Below are 22,469 nucleotides of genomic sequence, written 5' to 3' on the forward strand. Positions count from 1 at the left end.
TCTCCCACACTAATGAATGTAAAATCTTAAACGATGCCTGGTGCAGAGTAAGCTGTGTGTTGGGTGGGGCATAACTTACGGGTCACAGTGACAGTTTCACTTCTGTGCATGCCCTCAAGAACTCGTTGTTGCACACAGGCGGCTGCTGGCAAATACTGAAGAGTTGTGGGGAGAAAGGTAGGGGTCTGACGGTGAAGGTGGGTGCGTGGGCAGGGGACTTTTAATGGCCCCTCTGCTGGCTCCCTCCCCGCCACCACCTGCCCACCTCCCTGGCCTTGGCTGCAGGCTACGGTGCCCTTTGACCTCAGAGAGGCCTGTCCTGTGTGTCTCACTGAGCAGGAACAAACCGTCCCAGAAGCCCTTCGGCTCAGAAATGAGTAAGCATTGGTGGTAGGGATGGTGCCCCATCTGAGCAGACGCAACTCGGTGCCGTGTGGGTGTCTCTCCCGGGGCAGCTTTGAGACTGACCCCCAAACAGAGGGCTCAGAAAACATGTTTTCCCTTTTTTTTTTTTTTTTTTTGAGACGGAGTCTCGCTCTGTCACCCAGGCTGGAGTGCAGTGGCCGGATCTCAGCTCACTGCAAGCTCCGCTTCCCGGGTTTATGCCATTCTCCTGCCTCAGCCTCCCGAGTAGCTAGGACTACAGGCGCCCGCCACCTCGCCTGGCTAGTTTTTTGTATTTTTAGTAGAGATGGGGTTTCACTGCATTAGCCAGGATGATCTCCATCTCCTGACCTTGTGATCTGCCCATCTCGGCCTCCCAAAGTGCTGGGATTACAGGCTTGAGCCACCGCGCCCGGCCACATGTTTTTCAATGAGGGACATTTATGGCTGGTGAAAAAAGTGGCTCCCCAAAGGTCTTCGTGTCCTAATCCCCAGAACTGTGCCCATGTTATTTCCCATGGCAAAGGGGGGACCGTGATTCAGCTATTTTGAGACGGGGAGGCCATCTGGCAGGATCCAGGTGGGTCCAGTGTATCAGGGGGCCCCACAAGACGGGTAGAGAAGGAGCTGATGATGGAGGCAGAGGTTGGAGGGATGCATTTCAGAGATGGAGGAAAGGGTCACGTGCCAAGGAATGCCAGCAACCTCCTGAAGCCGGAGGGGACGGGGAGGTAGGGATTGTCCCAGGGCCTCCAGAACCGGGAGAAGACGGGGAAGTAGGGATTCTCCTAGGGCCCCCCAAAGACAGGAAGAGGGGAAAGTGTATTCTCCCGGGGTCTCCAGAAGCAGCCAGCCCTGCCCACAGCTTGGTTTTAGCTCCCTGGGACCCATCTCGGACTCTGACCTACAAAACTGTAAGAGAGTAAATTTGTCTCGTTCTATGCTGCTCACTGTGTGGTCACTGGTTACGGCAGCCGCGGAAAACAGACAGTGCTCACATCTGCACAGTCCCCTCTCCAGCTCTTGCCTGACAGGAATAACAAGGGCGGCCGGGCGCAGTGGCTCACACCTGTAATCCCAGCACTTTGGGAGGCCGAGGCGGGCGGATCATGAGGTCAGAAGATCGAGACCGTCCTGGCCCAAATGGTGAAACCCCGTCTCTACTAAAAATATAAAGAATTAGCCGGGCGTGGTGGTGCGTGCCGGTATTCCCAGCTACTCGGTAGGCTGAGGCAGGAGAATCACTTGAAGCTGGGAGGCAGAGGTTGCAGTGAGCCAAGATTGCGCCACTGCACTCCAGCCTGGTGACTGAGTGAGACTCTGTCTCAAAAAAAAAAAAAAGAAAAAAAGAGACAGAGAGAGAAATAAATAAGGGCTTGCCCTGTAGTTCACATCTGGACCACCCAGCTTAAAATAGGGTAGGAGAGTTAGGGGATAGCTTTTCAACCCTTGTGTTACGGTGCACAGGTATGCAAAAATTCTCCTTGAACCCCCCCTTGACTGTTCCCCCAGAGCCCATGGCCACTGTCACTCTGTGTTAGTTGCTCTTCAGACCAGGGAACAAACTTGGCCGTGGCTGTGGCCAGGGTCCAGCTGCTATCACTCCTCCTGTCACCCACCCACCTTCTGTCCCCAACAAGGATGTTGAGAGGAGCCAGGCACCAACCTCGCTGGGTGTGGGTCTTTCCCCTCACTTTCCTATGAACTGGGGGTGGGGGAGGAGGGGTGCGTGCTAGGAGGTCACAGCAGCCAAGGAACCCAGATGGGTGCACTCGAGAATGAACCATGGGCACACTTTCCAGTGAGTCACCAAGCTGCAATGAGGGGCCATCTCCCCAACGGGAGCCAACACCCATGAGTAGCGGTCACACACACATCCGTGCGGCACGTAGGCAGAAACGCACTGACTTTCCATGACTCATACATCCGCCGTTGCGCTCACGGACGCACACACTGCACACAGACACACCGCTCCGCAGCAATGTACCTGCATTCAGCACGTGTCCCCCGGGGCAGTGGGAGTGGGGGAGCCTCAGCTGCCACGCTGCCACTTCACCTGGAACAGCCACTGATCTGAGAGCCACTTTCCCAAGTGCACAGCCTGCTGTGTTCCTGCTGTGTGCGGGGCACAGATGCGGGCCCTCCCCTGCCTGCCCAGGAAGCGGAGAAAAGCACCAGGCATCCCTCGGGACTGTGCCAACAAGAGACGCCAGCCCCTTGGTCCCTGGGCGGGGCGGTGTGAGCTGTGCACATTACCCAGCAAAGCCTCCTGCACCTGCAGGATTTCTGCTCAGAAGGAATTTGGTTCTAGGCCTGTTCCAGGGCCCCCAGGCAATGGGGACATCCTTGCAAGAGAGGTTTCGCAAGCTGGAGTTTTGTGGCATTTGATTAGTCTCCTATGGCTGCTATGACCAATTACACACACTTAGTGGCTTATAGTGATTAAGGTTTATCTTCTTTTGGTTCTGGAGCTTAGATACCTGAGGTCAGGCTCGCTGGGCTGAGATCAAGGTGTGGTGGAGCTGCCTGCACTCCCTCTGGAGGCCCTGGGGAGAGCCTGTTTCCTTGCTTTCTCTAGGCTTAGAGGCCACCTGCATCCCTCACTTTTGGCCCCTTCCTCCCTCTTTGAAGCCAGCAACGTGGCGCCTTCGCTGGTCCCTGTCCTTGCTCCTCCCTCTTATACGGACACGGTGGTTACATCGGGCCCATGTGGAAGATCCCGGGTCATCTCTCCATCTTGAGGTCCTTACCTTCATCCTGTCGGCCAAGTCCCTTTCGTCCTGTCCGCTCCGTGCTGCTGCGGTGGGCGGGGGAGGAAGGTGGCACGGGGCAGCGACACACATTCCTTTCTCCAGAATTGGGGCGGGGCTCCTCAAAATCCTCTGACCAGCGTTAAAGATTCAGAAATTTGATGTTATGGCTGCATATAATGTTGAATTATCTGAACTTGCTGCACGTGTGTGTGTGTGTGTTGTTGTTGGTAGGACCAAAACAGTTGATTATCAGCAATTTCATGGTTTTACCCAATATTTTAAGAGAGGTTCTTACCTGCTGGAAGCATGTACTGGCATATTATAGATGAGATGGTCTCATAGGTGGAATTTGCTGTGAAATGCCCCAGGAAACAAAAAGCCGCAGGTCAGAGTGACGAGAACTGGGGACGGGCGGATGAGTTCCTGGGCCGTTCTCTTTAGTTCTGAGTGTGCTTGGAAGTGTCCACAATGAGGAGTAGAAACCAGTGCAAATCTGGGTGCAGACAGCCCTGTCCTGGCTGCCCTGAGCTCTGCCCTGTCGGTCGCCTTTAGGAGGGTCGGGGGGAGCAGGGGTGCAGGGTGGCGCATGCATGCCGGGTGGCGGGCAGCACCAGGCCCCTCTCCAGCCCCAGGGCTCCAGGCCATGCTCCGCCCCCAGCTGCCCTGCAGCTCCAGGCCAGCCACGCTGCCGCCTAGTTTCGCAGCTCCAATGTCATCACCTAGGCGACGGGGACGCTGCTGCCACCGCCTGCCTGCGGGAGCCAGGAGCCAGCCGAGGGCCACTTCCACCTGGCCCCACCGACCCTCCGGGGCCCAGGCTTAGCCAAGGTAGGCTTGGGCTTGGCTCGCCCTCCTCTCAGCCTGAGTCGGGGGGAGCCTCCTTGCCACCGTGGGTGCACTGGCTCCAGGGGCCCACCCTGGGGTGCACAGAGCCCCTTCCTACTGCCTCCCAGGAGGCAGCCAGGAAACAGTCCTGTTCAGGCCAGGGTTGGGAGGCCTTGCCCATGGTTCTCCTGATGGGACATGCCACAGCTCTGGGGAGCCATCTGCCCCAAGTGGCACATTAGGGCTCCTCGTGTGACCCTGGGCTGGGGGGCACAAGTGGCTCTGGTACTGCCACCTCCACCCCTTGGACCTGCCAGGAGCTCTTTCCACTTCCTGCCAAGGAGGCGCAGAGTGACTGCCCCAGCCTGGCACATCCAGGGGCTTCCCGGCTGGGGGCTGCCATCCTCAGCCTCACACAGCTGATCCAGAGCCTCCCAGTTCTCCCCAGCCCCCTCACTCTCTTGTGGCCCCGGAGCCTCTCCCAGCAACAGCAAGCCATGCCCTGGCCTCCCTGGCACTCACGCAGCTACTCCCAAGCCTGACCCAGACCTGGATGGCAGGAAGGGGCTGGGCTTGTCCTGTACCTTCTGCCTGGGTCCTGCTTCCAGGGCTGGACTCCCAGGCTGGGGAATCTTCAGGGACCCATCAAACTGGAGGACAGGGAAGGGGCTTGTGGGCATCTGCTGTGAGGAGGGCAGAGTGTGTACGTGGCAATGCCTATGGACACATACGTGTGCGCATATGTGAATAGGTGTGTGCGCGTGCCCATGTGTGCAAGTGTGATGCTGGAGGCGAGACGGTGGGTAGGGAAACTGAGTGACCGGCTCCTCCCTGAAGTCTTGGGGGAATATCCGAGGGGCCAGGGCCTCTGGATCCTGTTCCCTTGGCTCTTAGCAAAGACTCCAGCCTGGCCTCCTGGATGGACATGTGGCTCAGGCGGCAAGACCGTGGACTCTTCCTGGCTTGCTGTGTTGCTCTGGGTGCGTTTCACTCCACTCTGAGGATCTCTCTGCCCATCCTGAAGGCAGGGATGATGGGGCCAGGGGGACCACACGGGCACAGGCTTCTGGAATGTCGATGTCATCTCCCTGAGGTCCCGCAGACTGAACTTACTCAAGAGCCCTTCAAGAGCCCCATGTCCAGGTGGGGGATATACAGGAGCCCCTTCGAAGCGGGGAAGAAGGCCAGGTGCGATGGCTCACATCGGTAATCCTAGCACTCTGGGAGGCCGAGGTGGGCGGATCACCTGAGGTCAGGAGTTCGAGAGCAACCTGGCCAACATGGTGAAACCCTGTTTCTACGAAAAATACAAAAATTAGCTGGGCGTGATGGCGCCCAGTTGTAATCCCAGCTACTGGGGAGACCGAGTCAGGAGAATCATTTGAACCCAGAGGGCGGAGGTTGCAGTGAGCTGAGATCGTACCATTGCACTCCAGCCTGGGGGACAGAGTGAGATGCTATCTCAAAAAAAAAAAAAAAAAAAAAGAAAAGAAAAAGAAAAGAAAAGTGAGGAGGAATGAGGAGGAAGTCAAGCAGTTTAACCCCACATGGTGCTTCTCCAGCAGTTACCCTGGTCCTGTCCTGACCTGACCTGCTGGGCTCCAGCAGCTCAAACCAACTCATTGATTCTGTCATCGCTTTTTCACGGAGCACCTACTGTGTGCCAGGCGGGTGCTGGGGCTGCAGTGCAGAGCACAGCAGGCAGGGCTTGGTGGTCTGGCCCGCAAAGAGTCAGCAAGCTAATGTCTCCCCATGCGGTGAGTACTGAGAGAGAGGAGGCCTGGCAGGTCCGAGGGAGACCAGCGTCTCTTAAATGGGGGTGCAGGGGCCCTGAGAAGTGGGGCTCCCTGACAGCTGTCCCTCGTGGGTGCCGTGTTGGTCAGAGTGGGGTCTGGCTGCACAGCCTCCCTCAGGGCTGGGCTGAGAGCACAGGTCGGCTGGCACCTATCCAGGTTTCAGGGTTCCAGGGCTCCAGCTGGAACTGCCTCAGGGATGGCCAGGAGTGGGCCTGTCCCTGGAGAGGCGTGGGGTATGAGAGCCGGGGGTGCGGCAGGAGGCAGCCCCCTGAGACCTGGAGTAGCATGGAGGCTACGAGCCATGTGACCTAGGTGGCCCTGTACCCTGTCCAGCCCCAGCTTGCTGTTCCTGCCTCTCCCTGACCTACGGGCTGCCCAGGCTGCCCCTTGGCCGAGCTCCACCATGGCCAGCGCCCCTCCGTTTGCTTGTGAGTCCCACAAGATCACAGCCCTGCCCAGGGCCTTGGCGGCTCTTGGGCTAACCCGGCCATCGTCCGGAGCCCCCTTCACGCCAGGGTCGAAGGCTGGGTTGTTGCCTGCCCTGCAGGAGCCAGGGCCTCCAGAGGACGGGCTGCCTGGCAGGAAGGTGGAGCTCACCAGAGCCCAGTCCAAGCCAGCCTTGGAGCTTCCGAGCTGTGTAGCCCTGGGCAGGCTGCTCGCCCTCTCGGGGCCTCTGGGAACACCTGGAGACCTCCTCCTGAGTTCCTCTGAGAGTTGAATGAGCTTGAAAATATGGAGGGTTTGGCACAGGGTGAGGGCCCAGGGGATGCTGGGCGGCAGTATCAGAAAGGCAGCCCTGAGGGCCAGCAGACAGCCACTCTGAGGAAGAGTAGAGGCTGCCTCTGGAAGGAGTGAGGGGCGGGTGGACCCCGTCACTGCCGCGCGAGGGAGGTCACAGGGCTGAGCAGCTGACTCCAGAATAGGAAGGGAGCACGCCAGGAGGGAGTGTTGCGCATTGAGTCAGGGTGGGACTCAGCGGGATGCATGACAAGTTCAGGGAGTTGACAGTTGTCTGGAAGGGCACGTCCGCTCGGACCGCAGGGTGGGGAGTGGTCAGCAGGGAGACAAGGCCATGGGTGTGGTGGGCGCATCCCAGATCCCTTAGAGAAAAGCCCAGAGCCAGGGGTGAGGGGTCTGTGCAGGGTGGGGACGTCTCAGAGTGGAGCATCCCCGCCGAGGGGTGTCCAGAGGAGAGTGGCCAGGTGGGGACAGCAGCTTGGGAAGGGTCATCCTCGCTTGGTTGGAGGAGCGGAAGTGCTTGTCCAGGGAGAGAAAGAAGATTCTGGAGGACAACACAGGCCCTTCCAACATGGCCACTGGCCACACAAGGGCTGGTGACCCCCGGTGTGATCCTTGGGGTAGAAAGGGAGTGGGAGAGGAGGATTGGAGGGGGCAGGGGACAGGGATGTGTCTGAGCAGAGCAAGGCTGTGGCAGCTCCAGCGAAGGCGGCTGCGGCCCCGTCAGCCACCTGCCCTGCTGAGGGCAGCGCTGTAGTCACCACCTGTGAACACAGGTATCGACTCAGACACTCACTCTGGCCATAAGCTCCGCTCTGTCCCAGCCCTGGACCTCCCACTCCCCGTCCTTGGCAGTCGGTCCCTTGGGTCTTCTTCCTGTGCTCACCGTGCTGGTCTGAACCTCCCCGTGACAGCTCTGCTCTCACCGCCTCCACCAGGGTGGCCCTTCCTCTAACAGGTGGGCTCCTGGCAGGAAGCATCGTCAAGTTCACAGCTCCAGTGCCCTGACTTGGCCCTGCTCAGTTCCCTCCCGCCGCCAGCCTCGTCCCCCCAAGGGCCATGTCCCTGCCCACTCCTTCCGCCCCTTTCTTAGAGGATGCTCAGCCCATCAGGCCGCTCATGCCTCTGACCCCCCACCTCCAAACTCTCCTGACCCACTTACCCCCAGGAGCACCGCCCACTGCGAGGTGCAAGCAAGCTGGGGCTGTGCTGGAGACTCCTCTTCCACCACCCGCACTCCTCATACCCAGCCTCTGAGGGCCTCACAGACATACATGATTTGCCTCCAGTGGGCCAGCGGTATCTGTCTACCCCGTTGCACGTCTCCGGGCATGGAGCTGGCACCGGGCTGCCACTGCGACTGGGCACGACCCGTTTCAAAGGTGCCTCATTCCCTGAGAGACCGAGGATAGGCTAGTGCTCTGCAAAAGGGCGTGGTGGCCACTGTAAAAGCGGGGTGAGACACACCAGCTAACCGTGCAATGGAGAGGCACTCAGGAGCCGGGGACCCAGCAGCCTCCAGACCCCACCTTTTGGCCCTCGGGTGTGCAGTTCTATTCCTCAGCCTGGTGCCCTTGGGACCCGGGCCTCATTGGTGCTTTCTCCACTGCCACCACCTGATACTAAGTAGCCGTCGGTCAACTGCAGCTCGATACTGTTCGTGGGGCATCTGCCGTGGCCTGCCCAGGTAAAGGAGTGCTTTATGCTTTTTGTATGCGTAGAGTTCCTTCAGTCCACCCAGCGCTTCTGGGAGGTACTACAATTATCTCTATTGTACAGACAAGGAAACAGAGGCTCAGAATGGGCAAGACATCTGTCTGAGGTCACACAGCTGGAGAGCGGCAGAGGTGGGCTGCGTGGGCAGAGCAGGAGAGGGAACTGGAGTGTGTGCCCGGCAGTGCTGGGCTTCAGGGCAGGAAGCGGTGGGGCAGGAATCGTGTGTCCTGGTACGACCCAAACACATTTATGACAGCAAGAAGGCCTAGGCAGGCAGCAGAGGACAGGGCGGGCCCCTTGGATGTCTGGGTGTGGCTTGGGCCTCGATGTACCGGCAAAGAAAGATGGACAGGCGGGGGCTTTCTGGAAAGGGGCTTCCCAGGCTGGGTGCGGGGTGGGGCTGTGTGGTGGGAACACGGACTGGGGAGGGGATTGCAGCTGGGCCTGCGCCTCCCATGCTCAGCTCCAGGCCAGGCCAGGGTAGAGCCAGGCTGCTGGGTTCTACCTCCACCCTGACCAGCTGTGTGCCGGTGGAGGGCTGGCCTTCCCTCTCCGCGTGTCTCCTGGCTGGTAACATGGCATGTGGTGCGCAGCCTCACTGGGCCGTTGCGAAGTGGCCAGAATCCCCGGGAATCAGCCATGCTTTCGTGTTTCTTCATTTCACTTGGCTGCATGTGAACTGACCTGGGAAGCTGGTCGGGGGCACCCCCACCCACAGGGGTTGGGGCATTTCGGTTTGGTCATGGCCTCAAGCTTCTGGGGTGAGGCTCAGGTATTCCCCCAGACAGTCCCCTCTCCTCCGGCTTCCCGTGGGCCATGGCCCAGGAGGGAGAGGGCAGCTTGCTCAGGCACTTCCAGTTGTCTGCGTATTTCACACGGTGCACACTGCCCCACCATGGGAGGCTGCGTTTGTCTTTCATCGCCATGCTCGGCTCCCCCAGACTAGCAGGCGTGCCGTCTGTGGCAGTGAGGGGGGCTCTCAGCCGCACCCTCCTCACCAGGCCCTGCGGACAGGTCTTCATCCCTGCCCCTGACCTGCTGACGAAGCCATCCTGGCAACCCTGGCGGAAGGGTCTGGCCCCATCCCACCCACTCCCGACAGAGGGAGGCCACATGGTCCTTGGCCTCTGTTGGGAGGGGCAGGCAATGCTGGTAGAGGGCCTCGCCCCTGAGAGGGAGGCCCTCCTGGCCCTCACTCCGGGGGACCCGTGTCCTTGGCCCCAGCCCACCAAGTGAGAGTGGCCCCTCTTCTCGGGGTAGTGGGAAGGGAGAGTGAGGCCCCTCTGCACAGAGGACCCCAGGAGACTGGACTCTGACGCCGCCCTGCAGGAATTCCGCCGGGCCGCTGCCTGGGAGAGCCGCTGTCTCACACAGGGCCAGGGCTGACCGCCCGACCCCTCTGCCCAGGCGGGGGCTCTTCTGGGTTCTGGGTCCTGGGACCTTCTGCCTGAATCCCTGGGTAAAGGGCACAAGGGGATTGAGAGCGTCTCCTCCCACAATGGCCTCAGGTTTCTTTGCCACTTCAGATTGGAATCCATTGATTTGCTGAAATAACAGGTGAAATCATTGGTGGATGGGGAACCACCGGAATCCGAAGTGCATTGAGATGTTTGCTTTAGGGGTGGCCCGGAGCGGGTGGAGTTCCTGGGGGCTTTTCCCTCTTCCCTGGATGGAGGAGGACACCCTGCACCCCTCCTATGATACCCCTTAAGAGCCAGTGTCCGGGACTGCCGGGCCAGACGGGGCAGACGGCTCCTGCCCAGCCTGAGTGCGGACGGCTCAATCTCAGAGCTCCACTGAGGGGAGGGTGGGTAACAGCAGCCCTGCGGCCCGTTCCCCTGCAGGCAGGAGTGGGTGTCCCCATGGGGAGCGCCTCTTCCAGAGTGGGCTCAGCCAGGGTGGAGTGTCCTGACTTATCTGAGGTGGTCGTGGAGCCCTGTCTGCCCTGGGCCTGGGCAGAGGTGGAAGGGGTGGGAGAACTGACTAGGCCTTACCTGTGGGCCCATGGCTCGGGAGGTGCCTGTGCTCCCACCTCCTGTCAGGTGGTGAGGGGAGAGGATGGGTTGTCAACCGGAGACGGGATTCCTGGAGGAAGCCGGGTCCTGGCCTGGCCTGGAGGGATAGGGCTGAGATGGGCAGGGTGGGGAGGAGGTGGTGGGCAAAGGCTGAACACAGAGAGTACATAGCCAGGCATGTGGGGACTGAGGACAGGGGATGGGGAGGGGACCCATGGGGACAGAGATAGGGAGAGGACAGAGGGACAGGAGATGGGGAGGGACAGAGGATGGGGGACAGGGAGGGGACACAGAAACAGGAACTAGGAAGGGGATGAAGGATGGGAGAAGGAGAGGTCAAAGGGACAGGGATAGGGAGGGAACCCATGGGGATAAGGCAGGGACCTATGGGGACAAGGGACAGGGAGGGGACAGAGGGATGGAGACAGGGAGGGGACAGAGGATAGGGAGCTAGGGGACAAAGGGAAAGGGGACAGGGAAAGAACCTATGGGGACAGGGGAGCAGAGAGAGGACAGAGGAATGGGGGACAGGGAGGGGATGCTTGGGACAGGGCATGGGGACAGGGGGCTGTGGTTTTCATGGGAAGCTATGGAAGACAAGGCCAGAGGTGTTGGGCAGGGTAAGATGAGAGAGCCTGAGAGCCCCTCATGGGCTGCGGACTCCTCCCCACAGGGCAGAGGGGACCATTCGGGTGCGGCCAGGCCATCAGAGGACCCGGGCTTGGCTGGAGTCCCAGCTCCTCAGCCCTCAGTAGCTTTGGGCGAGCCACTGGGCCTCCTGGCCTCCACCTGCTCATCCCTGAACTGGGGCAGGGTTGCTGTGTGAGCCTGGGGCCCTGCAAAGTGCCCGGCCAGCCTCAGCTCGGCGCGATGGCGCAGCACCCCCTCTCCACCGTGGCCCTGACACCTGGGTGTGCGTTCTGCTGTGGGCAGCTGCCCTGAGCAACGTAGGCTGCTGAGCAGCATCCCTGTCTCACACACTAGATTCCGCAGCACCCTCCGGCCCCATTGAAAATGTCCCCAGATGGGAACATCCCCTGGGGGTGGAGTTGTCCCTGGTGAGAATTACTAGGTTGAGTCAAACCAAGGAGTCAGCAGAGAGCCTGTTTTTCTGCTCCAGGGAGCTTGGGCAGGCTAGTTTTCTGGGCCACACAGTCCGCTCACCAGCCCACCTGTGGTCTCTGGGGGCATAACTGCTGGTGTGAGCCTCTTCCTGTTCGGAGTCACACGTGTGTGGGGGCTCTCCCTGGGGTGCAGCCGGTGCAGCGGACCCTAGTGTTGAGGATCCAAGCAGGCTGAGGTCTGGGTTTGCTGGAGGGCCCTCGGTGACTGGTCTTTGTCCTGCTCCCACTGCTGTGGTCACTGTAGGACCTGGAACGCTGGTCATCTTTCCAGCCTGGCAAGGGGAGGGGACTTGTCTGAGGCCTCACGGAAACTGGGGTAGGGCTGGGGCAGGGACAAGGTGCCCTGCTTCCTGGGGGTGCCAACAGCCTATGGCCTGGCTACAGCGTAACCAAGAACACCCAGCACAACTGTCCTTTGCAGTTCTGTGCCCTGACTTGATGGTGCTGGGGCTGGGGGTTGCCGGCCAGCAGTTCCCCAGTGGCCACCCCCAAATGCTGTGGCCACACATTTCTTAAACTGGAAAAGCCTTCCACTCCAAGACCTGTGCAAATACACACTGGATGTCCCCTTTACAACTGAGAACTCACTTATTTAATTTCCTTCCTTCCTTTCTCTCTCTCTTTTTTTTTTTTTTTAGAGCTGGGGTCTAGCTCTGTTGCCCAGACTGGAGTGCAGTGGTGCAATCATGGCTCACTGCAGCCTCGCACCCCTGGGCTCAAGTGACTCTCCATCCTCAGCACCCTAAGTAGCTTGGACCACCGGCACATGCCATCATGCCTAGCTAATTTTTTTTTTTCCGAGACGGAGTCTTGCTCTGTCGCCCAGGCTGGAGTGCAGTGGCGCGATCTCCGCTCACTGCAAGCTCTGCCTCCCAGGTTCACGCCATTCTCCTGTCTCAGCCTCCTGAGTAGCTGGGACTACAGGCGCCCACCACCCCGCCCGGCTAATTTTTTGTATTTTTAGTAGAGATGGGGTTTCACTGTGTTAGCCAGGATGGTCTTGATCTCCTGACCTCGTGATCCGCCCACCTTGGTCTCCTAAAGTGCTGGGATTACAGGGGTGAGCCACTGTGCCCAGCCTTTTTTTTTTTTTTTTTTTAAGTTTTTGGAGAGCTGAGGTCTCCCTATGTTGCCTAGGCTGGTCTCAAACCCCTGGGCTCAAGTGATCCTCCCTCCTTGGCCTCCTAAAGTGTTGGGATTACAGTTATGAACCACTCCACCCAGCCCATTCCTCCTAGACTAAATCTTCATAGAAAAACTTACACTTCCGGCTGGGCGCGGTGGCTCAAGCCTGTAATCCCAGCACTTTGGGAGGCTGAGACGGGCAGATCACGAGGTCAGGAGATTGAGACCATCCTGGCTAACACAGTGAAACCCCGTCTCTACTAAAAAATACAAAAAACTAGCTGGGCGAGGTGGCGGGCGCCTGTAGTCCCAGCTACTCGGGAGGCTGAGGCAGGAGAATGGCGGGAACCCGGGAGGCGGAGGTTGCAGTGAGCTGAGATCCGGCCACTGCACTCCAGCCTGGGTGACAGAGCGAGACTCCGTCTCAAAAAAAAAAAAAAGAAAAGAAAAACTTACACTTCCAATAATGTATTTGCATTTTACAATGTCAATAAAACTTCCTAAAGATGTCTTATGAAATTGGTGTCTTTTCCCCATTGACACACATGATTTTTAACATGACTGGCAATGTTTCAAAAGCAATTTCCATTTTGCCCCAGAACTGGGTTCCCCTTGTGAACGAATTTTCAAATTAAAAGGCACATGGTTAGGAAAACCGGATTTAATTTAAAGGCCGTTGTTTTAGAATTGATTTATTTTTCTTGCCACTGGGATCCTTGCCTGAAAGGCGGCTGTGGGCAGAGGGCACACACTCCCCCTGCCCCAGCGCAGAGGGGGACTCAGCCTCCCTGCACCCGCAACAGTGCTTCTTGTTCCTCGTGCCCGGTACTCCCAGACGCCCACAGAGCCGGTCACTAGCTCAGGTGTGTGAGGCCGACTGGGGGAGCCCCTACCTGGCTCTGTGCCTGTGACCAGTGTTCCTGTGGGGCCCTGGGGCCAATGCTACCAGCGTTGGCATTTTCCCAGGAAGTTGGGAATCAGGCATCTGGTGGCTTCTGGTTCCAGTTCCTCTATGTGCTTTAAGTCTGGGCAGGTTTCCAGGTCCTGCTTTTGACTGATGAGGAACGTGACTCCCATGGGGGAGGCCGGTGGCTGCAGCAGGACCCCAGGCAGTGGCAAGGCCGGCCTTCATGACAGTGTCCTCCTCGGGGGGGCCTGTCCCAGGCTCTTCATGACTTCCCTGGGGGCTTCTTAAAAGTGCAGATTCCTGGGCCTGCCCCAGCCCCACCGTGGGGAGGGGTGTCCTAGAAGATGCATCTGCCCAGGGCTTCTGGCCGGTCCACATGCCTGCACCTGGAGGCCCACTGCCCACATCTCAGGCAGATAGGCCTGGAGGATGTTTGGGGACCCAACTCCTGGTGCAGAGAAAGCCCCTTTCCCACCCCACACGCTCCTGGTGGTGGCCTGTCCTGTGGGCCTGGAGGGCTGGGCGGGTGGGACCGGGGACCCATGACCATGCTCGCTGGCCTCTGTCCTGTGCCCAGGCAGGAACGAGAGGCCGAGCTGGTGTCCTGCAGTGCACAGTGGATGCTGGTCGGGGGTGTGGAAGCTGGGTCTCCAGCAGACAGGGACGCGCCAACAAGAAGCGTTGCTGTTCCTCATTCAGGGTTCAGTGGGAAGAGAGGGTGTGGCTTCAGTGGGAGTTCAAATGATGCCAACTTGAAAATACAGCCAACCCCATGTCCCAGGCATAAGATCACAAATAATGTTTCACTGACCAGTTCCTGTCTTTCTTTGTCCTTGCTTCTCTCTGTCTCTCTGTCTCTGTCTCTCTCTGTCTTTGTCCCACCTTAGCCTTTGGGAGGGGACAGCTCACAGGCTGACAGATGAGGTCGTGTGTCCTGAGCATGAGGTTTTCAGGTCTCACCCACGCTGTAGCATGTCAGAGCTTTGTTCCTTTTCAGTGTTCCATTGTTTGCTGGCACCATGTCTCACGTGGCCGGCCCTCTGCTGATGGGCATCTGGGCTATGTGCACCATTTAGCTACCGGGAATGGGGCTGCTGTGAAGGGAGCTGGGATTTTGTCACCCACCTACTGTGGATGGCAAGTCCATTTCCATCTCTGGGCTCAGGTGGCCCATCTGCAAAATGAAGGGGATGCGACCCAGTGGCCTCTGGCAGCAAAACCTTCCCAGGCTTGTCCTCTTGGATCTGAGGGAATTTCTTTCCTCCCAGTCCAGCCCCTCCAGTGCTCCTGTCCTTCGGGACATGTGCCTGGGGCCCCTCACTCGTTCCCACCCAGCCTTGGCCCACACACCTGCACCAAGAGGCTACCCCACTCATACTGCTCAGCCCAAACGGACCCACCATGGGGCACGGGCAGGTTCTGCCCTCCCCCAGGGCCCCGTGCCAGCCTCAACTGGGCCTGCAGTTCTGCTTCCTGTCACGCCCTCCCATTTTAAATGAACAGGATGATACAGTCCCCATGCCCACCCTCAGCTCCACTGGGGTGTTAGACAGCCCAGCCCAGCCCAGGACCGGAGGCCTGCAAGGGCACACCTGCCTGGCCACGTGATGGTGAAATGGGGTGGGGCAGGGCAACCAAATTAACTTCCAATTCTGAGAAAGAGCCCCTGGGACATTCATCACCAACTGTGTGACCTCAGGCAAGTCACTTAACCCCTCTAAGCCTTGGGGCTCCTGAAAAGTGGGTGGCGTGGTCACGCCCACCTAGGGGAGGTGGCTTGGGCCGGCACCCTCTAAGCTGCTTGTCCCAGGCCATCATGGCTCACTGGCCACACCCCAGCCTGGCCCGTGCCATTTCTCCAGGGCCTGGCATGTGGTGGCCCAGGAGCGTGCCATGGGCTTCTATCAGCTCCCACCTGCCTGGGGAAGGACAAAAGCGACAGGTTCCAGGCCATGGCCTGCACCCCCGCTGGCTGTGGGCAGGTCCGGGCCTGCCTGCCTGAGCACTGCAGGGCAGTGGCCAAGCCTGTCCCATGGCACCTCACCGAGAACCTAGGAGGCTGGCCCAGGGCAGAAGTCACCTGAGCCAGGGCTGGGGGCTACGGGCAGGGCGGGCTAGGGTTTCCCTGTCCCCTGCCCCTCAGCATAGAAAAGGGACCCCAGCTGTGCCCCACCTGGACACTGCTACCTCCTCATGGGTGTCCAGGGCCACTGGGAGCTGGGCACAGGGACTCTCGGGGAGCAGTGGTGGAGATGAAGACCAGCAGATGGGCGCTGGGTCAGGGCTCCCCATTCCCTGGGTGTCTCCTTCTCAAGGTGTGACCACCCAGGCAATGGCCGGCTCCAGGACAGGGCAGCTTCACGTTCCCAGCCTTGCCAGGCTTCCCTGTGGGGCTGGGGTGCAGGGAGGAGCCCTGGCTCAGACGGTGAGGGGACGTCTGTGTCCCCCAGCAGTTGGCACAGCAAAGCTCTGGCCTGGGGCTCGGCTGCAGCCTCCAGGGCATCCGTCACACACACTGTTCCCCAGATGGGGCGATTGGGACCTGAACCACCTCCAGGTCCCAGGCATCAGGGAGACCCCAAACCTGGCTGCATCCTCCAGGCCAAACCTAGACACAGTGGATCATAACAGACCACAGGCCTCACACGCTTGTCCCAGCCCAAGCATCTCAAAGAGTCTGCTCTCCCGAAGGCCCTCAAGGCAGCCCCAGGAGGGGGTGCTGCTGTCACCCCCTCTTCTGAGGCGGCGGCTCTGAGACGCACCTGCCTGCCCAGGGTGCCTCCGCGGATAGGTCTGATCCAGGCCCGCCACCTCCAAGGCAGAGCCGCCCACCTGGCCCTCGGTTTCCAGCCGCAGGGAGCGGGGTGGACGAAATGACAGTGGAGAGGGCACAGGGAGGGTGAGGCGGGGCACCTGCCAGTGCTCAAGGGACGTCCCATGCAGGCCCACCTGCCTGCAGCCCACCCCACCCTCGCCCCCGCCGAGGCTGTCACAGGAGGACAGAGCACAAGTTCCCGGGGCGCTCAGGTGTCACTCCTTCCTTCCTGCAGAGCAAGCTGCCCTCCGAGGCCGGCGTGAGGAAGATGGCCCAGTCCACCGCCACCTCCCCCGATGGAGGCACCACGTTTGAGCACCTCTGGAGCTCTCTGTGAGTGCACTCGGCTGGCCAGACCTGGGGCTCCCCTGGGAGGCACTCTGGGCTAGCCTCAGCCACCCTCGCTGGGCTAACTGGGCCAGAGCAGGAGGGGTGGCCCCAGGAGGACTCTGGGCTAGCCCCAACCACCCTCACTGGGACTCTGGGCTAACCTTGGCAACCTTCTCTGGGATTCTGGGCTAGCCTTGACCACCCTCGCTGGGCTGACTGGACCAGAGCAGAAGAGGTGGCTGCACACTGGTCTTCAGCTAACCTTGGCCACCCTCATCAACTTGGGGACAGGGCTGGGTCAGAGGGTCAGGGAAGGGAGACCACTGCCCTAGGCCTTCCCTGGGGACGCAGGACCAAAATTCAGACTCTTTTCCCAGGTTTGGAAAGGACCCATGGCTAGCAGAGGCCCAGAATAACAGAGGCCATGACTGGCTCTGCCTCTCTGGCACTCACAGCAGCCCTGGAGGAGCAGGTGGAGGACAGAGATGGCATGAGAGGGAGTAGGAAGAGCAGGAGACATAGGCCTCACCAGGAGTCTCGGGCTATCCTTGAGCTCTGGGCCTGGGAGGTATGGGGCTGACGCCCAGACTGGGGACTGACAGCTTCTATTTTCCTCTCCCTGCCCCAGGGAACCAGACAGCACCTACTTCGACCTTCCCCAGTCAAGCCGGGGGAATAATGAGGTGGTGGGCGGCACGGATTCCAGCATGGACGTCTTCCACCTAGAGGGCATGACCACATCTGTCATGGTGAGTGGGGCACTGCCCTCTGTAGAGGACTGGAGTGGGGGCAGCAAATGTGGCCTGTCCTGTCTTGGGAGCCTGGCAGAACCAGGAGATAGCCTCTTGGTTGTACAGCTTCCCCTGTGGGTTACTCAGTACACTTCAAATTGCAAAGGAGAAAATGTATCCGCTCATGTAACTGTCAATCCAGAGATAGGAATGGATTCAGGCATGGCTGGATCCAGGTGTAGGAAGGGCTTCAGGCATGGCTAGATCCAGGTGTAGGAAGGACTTTGGACATGGGTGGGTCCAGGTGTAGGAAGGGCTTCTACAGCTGGATCCAGGTATAGAAAGGACTTTGGGCACGACTGGGTCCAGGTGCTTCACAGCTGCCTCCCTCAGTCTCTTGGCCTGCTTTCCCCTGCAGTGGCTTTGTTTTTAGGCAGCCTCTCCACTCATGGTGAAGAGGACCAGGCTGCTCCAGCATGCCCTACCCCTGTGGAGAGGAGATCCCTCTTTTCCCATAGTCTAGCAGTCCTGCCTCTGGTTGATCTGAATGTGGTCACAGGGCCCATCTCTGAGCCAGCTCTGTGCCTCTGATTGGCCTGGGCTCCACCATTCCTGGAACAGGGTGAGGATGTAATGGAGTGGGGCGGGCCTCCCACACAGGAACCCCCAAAGGTAAATGGAGGTGCTGTTTCCAGTCGAAGAGGACTGGACAGGGGGCAGACAGGGTCAGTGAGGCCTCTGGCACCCCATCTTGGCAGGCTCCCCCATTCCTGGGAGTCTCAAGCCCTGCCCCATTGGCTGCTCCTCTGGGGGAAAATGCCAGGCTGTGGGAGCTGGTGGGAGCCACGCTCCTGCCTATCTCTCCGGCCACCCATAGCAAGGCATCGACTCTGCCAGGAGGTGGATGGCAGGCGGGCACCACGCACGAGGAGAGGGCAAAGATCCTGACCCTGGGCCTGCCCCGCTGGACTCGTCAGCTGCTCGGCCCCGCCCATAGGCTGGCTGCCCCCGGCCCAGGGATTCCTAGGTAGGGAAGTTGTGCGCGGCTACGGGAAAAACAGCCCGAACTACGTGAACTACGGGGAGACACACACACTTGGAACAGCGCCTCTGGGGCAGGGTCGGTCCTCCCTCACTTACGCTCAGCCCGCAAGGGAGGGAGGCAGTGCTGTTCCTCTGGGGGCCTGAGGGCACCCAGCCTGGCCCTCCTCCTCCCTCAAGTCCCCATTCCAGGAGCTGGAGCCCCTCCCTTGCCCCTGCGCATGACTGTCTGAGGCACAGGGGTGGGCGGCCCAGCCACCCTGAGCACTGGAGGGAGTGGGGGCCGTGGGGCTCCAGTCGGAAGGAGCAGAGTGAAGTGGGGTGGGGAAGGTGGAGGTGCCATATTGCCCATTCCGTCTCCATCGCAGATGCTGGGCTGGCACAGAGCCATGTGGGGCCAGAGAAGTCACCTCCTTGGGCAGCCGCAGTCCCAGGGTGGGGGGCGTCTGGAAGGCAACAGCGCCAGGGGGTCCATTCCTCCGAGGAGCCCCTCAGCCTGGATCTGAGGGTTCGACCACCCGCCCTGCCCTCCCACCCCTGCTCAGGAAACCGTCCCAGTGGAAACGCTCGACAGTGTTCCGCACGTGTTCTAGTCCCATGTTACGGGTGAGGAAACCGAGGCAGATGCTGGGAAAGGGTGGGCTAGGGATGGGGCTGGGTAGTGCAAGAAAGTGAGACTGCGACCTCTCCCCTCTCTCCCTTTGGAACAATTCTGTCAGCTGATCTCTGGGGACAAGGGTCCTGACCCCACCCCCTCCAGGTCCCCTTCTGGACATCCGTGCCCTCCAATCTGGGGAGGGGCAGGAACTGGCCACTGGATCCCAGGGAGGGAGGGAGGAAGACCCATAAGATTGTCCCCTGAGATCCGGAAGCCTCCCAACCCCAGGTTGCTCAGCCCCCACTCCCCCTGCAGAGGGCAGAAGGCGCCTAAGATGGCACAGACCCGGGCTGTGTCAGGAGGAGGACCTGGGCTCAGGGAGGCAGAAGGAGCAGTTCCGCATTCCTGTGGGTGGGAAATGCTTGTCCCCCCCGGAAGCCCCAGAGGGTTCCCTGAGCTCCACATCAGGATCTGGTCCGAGCCCCTGCCTGCTGGAACGTGCTACTCCCCAGCCACGGGGTGACGGTGGGCCTCGAATCTCCACAAACAGCAAGGTGGCCGGATCTGTCGGGCAGTGACGCGCCTCCTCCCAAAGCCACGTATGAAATTCCTCCTCCCAAGCCACAGCTCGGCTCACGGAGATGGGGGATTCCCTGGAACAAAGGCTGGCCCAGGCCTGCGTGGGGAGAGCCAAGCCTCATTCTGACCCCAGGGCCCAGCCCCCTCACAACAGCGGCTGCTGGGCCAAGAGCATGCTGTCCCCTACCCCTGACCCCCATGGGAGCGCCAGGTGCAAAGAACAGGGTGACTCCAAGGGGTGCCAACTGGCCAGCTCGGGCAGCCTGGCACAGAGCCCAGGGCTTAGCTGCCCTAAGAATGGCCCCTGGCCCGCTGAGTCCAGGATCCCAGAGTGGGGCTGGAGCTGAACTGGGAGGCATTGTTTTAAAGTTCAGCCCGGGAGCTCAGGGAAGCTGCTGTGCTGCCAGGGCCGGGGACCTGGACCTGGCTCAGTGCGGATGCAGGCATGTGGGACTCTCTGAGTGTCCCCCAGAAAACTACCATCTGCAGCTCAGGGGCCCAGTTCTAGCCCCACCACGAGGCTGGTGACCTTGAACAAGAAACACCACACAGGCCCAGCCTGGGGCCAGACAGATGGTTCTGGTGCTGGATGCTTCTGGGGCTTCCGACCGTCCTGAGTTCGTGGCTCAGGTGGGGGGCCTGCTTGTGGAAGTGGCTGCATGCACACCGGCCCCCACCTGCCCCTGGTGGCTCCCTCTGGCCACTTGTCTCTGGGTATTAGTGGCATCTGGCCGCTGCCATACTCAGGGGTGGGTCAGCAAAGGGGCCTCAGCTCGGGCAGGCACAGTGCTTGAGTACGGAACGCCTGTCCTCTGCAGTGGGGTGTGCCTTCCCCATCTGGGGGACGTGGGTCTCCCCACACCACAAGTGGGCAGATTGGTTCCCACTGTACACAGGGTGTCTGAGGGATGCCTTAGCCACCTGCTTAGCAGCTGTGGGAGACAGGCAGAGTGGGTGGTTTCAAGCTCCCACAATTCTCTGAGCCTCCATGTCCTTGCTGGTGAAGTTGGGGTGACAGGGGGTAGTGTAGCAGGACGAGCTGCAGACAAAACTCCTCAGACACCAAGTTAAAGAAGGAAGAGGTTTATTTGGCCGGGAGCATCGGCAGGACTCCTGTCTCAAGAGCTGAGCTCCTCGAGTGAGCAATTCCTGTCCCTTTTAAGAGCTCACAACTCTAAGGGGGTGTGTGTGAGAGGGTCGTGATCTATTGAGCAAGCGGGGGTATGTGACAGGGGCTGCGAGCATCAGTGGTCAGAGTGAAACAGAATAGACCGGGAAGTTTTACAATGTCTTTCTATAATCTATAGATAATATCAGTTGCTAGGTCAGGGGTCGAATTTTAACTACCAGGCTTAGGTCAGGCAGAATTTTAACTACCAGGCCTGGTTTTGGGTCTGGTTCCTAAGCACTGGGCTACCTGCCTTTAGTTGCACTTTTCTTTTTTTTTTTTCTGAGTATAAAACAATATGAGAGGGTCTGTCTCTCTTCCTTCATTTCCCCCCTTTGAGACTCTCACTTTTTATTAGCAGGAGTTCTCACTCTTATTTTTGCTACTTTTGTCTTCCTGTGCAATATTGATAATGTGCAGACTGATACTGATTCATATAGTACACTTGTGCTGATACGTAACATGCAGTGACATTGAGTACTGGGTTATGTGCTCAGCTAATTGCAAAAACAAATTTCTTGTTTTTCCTGGAATTTCTGGTACTGGCACATTCAATTCATCATAGAAGGTTTGACATACTGGCTCAGGAGAGTGTTTGTAAATGTTTTCTCAAACCACGATGTTTACCTGAATATCTAGCCCAGCTCCATCAATTTTTAGGGTTATACATTCTCTTTTTTCTAGCGAGGATTAAGGGGGTTGGTTATTACTAGTTCTGAGGTGTTACACGGACCACTGGTATAAGAACGGCCACTTTTCCCTTGCTGAAGGTAGACAGGATTTTTTCTTTTTTTTTTTATTAAAGTGGCCTAAATGACACAAGACCAGTATCTACATTTATTTTCACATAGTCTTAATTCATGATAAATGTACTTATTTTTTGCCATATAGTCTCTTTTTTAATTAAGAGAACCACATCCTATTTTTAATTTATTATTATTAATGACAGCACAGGCATCAAATTTTAAGGTGACTTGTTTGGGCACCTACTTTTTTTGTTTTGTTTTGGCTAACACTTTAATCGTAGCATTCATGAGGCCCCACCAGTCTTCAGTTCTTAATCTTATTTTAAAAACTGTGATCATGGGAGGCTCAGATGGGGCATAACACATATCGGGTTGGTCATTTCCTGGGCTACATACCTTGTATAGAATAACATTATACAAACAAGTTCTTTTTTTTTTTTTTTTGAGACGGAGTCTCGCTCTGTCGCCCAGGCTGGAGTGCAGTGGCGCGATCTCGGCTCACTGCAAGCTCCGCCTCCCGGTTTACGCCATTCTCCTGCCTCAGCCTCCCAAGTAGCTGGGACTACAGGCGCCCGCCACCTCGCCCGGCTAGGTTTTTGTATTTTTTAGTAGAGACGGGGTTTCACCGTGTAGACCAGGATGGTCTCGATCTCCTGACCTCGTGATCCACCCGTCTCGGCCTCCCAAAGTGCTGGGATTACAGGCTTGAGCCACCGCGCCCGGCCACAAACAAGTTCTTTTTAGAGTTCCAGTACACTTATAATAACCATAAAATAATAGGACCATAGCAACTTTTTGTCCTACTTCAGTGACTTCATGTATACACTGCGAGCAGCCCTCTGTCTGAGGAAGGTCAGTTGAAGTCCTTACTCTACAAGTCCAAATTTTAAGGAAAACGAGTCCTGCAATGAGTTTCCTCATGCTTCAGCCGTGCATGGAACAGTCGGCTTCCGGGTGTGACTGGGGCAGGGCTTGTCGTCTTCTTCAGAGTCACTTTGCAGGAGTTGGGGAAGCTGCTTCTATCCACGTACAATTCCCAGTCTACTGATGTTTCAGGATGGTCTCGGAGGTTGGGCCC

General features: G+C 58.6%; 1 protein-coding gene across 3 annotated transcripts in view; it reads left to right on the forward strand.

Moving 5' to 3' along the window:
* TP73 (tumor protein p73) overlaps positions 1–22,469 on the forward strand; it is a 90,627-nt gene that overhangs the window by 13,395 nt on the left and 54,763 nt on the right. For 2 of the 3 annotated variants that reach the window (XM_033195877.1, XM_033195862.1), the window contains exons 2-3: positions 16,434–16,531; positions 17,157–17,277. In XM_033195877.1, coding sequence (XP_033051768.1) covers positions 16,467–16,531; positions 17,157–17,277 — 186 coding nt within the window. In that variant the 5' untranslated portion in view covers positions 16,434–16,466. Of the gene's footprint in view, positions 1–97; positions 178–16,433; positions 16,532–17,156; positions 17,278–22,469 lie in introns of those variants that run through there. The other variant, XM_033195869.1, reaches the window with a different exon arrangement.

This window comes from Trachypithecus francoisi, unplaced genomic scaffold (genome assembly GCF_009764315.1).
Source record: "Trachypithecus francoisi isolate TF-2019V2 unplaced genomic scaffold, Tfra_2.0 Contig01621, whole genome shotgun sequence".
Classification (NCBI taxonomy): Eukaryota; Metazoa; Chordata; class Mammalia; order Primates; family Cercopithecidae; genus Trachypithecus; species Trachypithecus francoisi.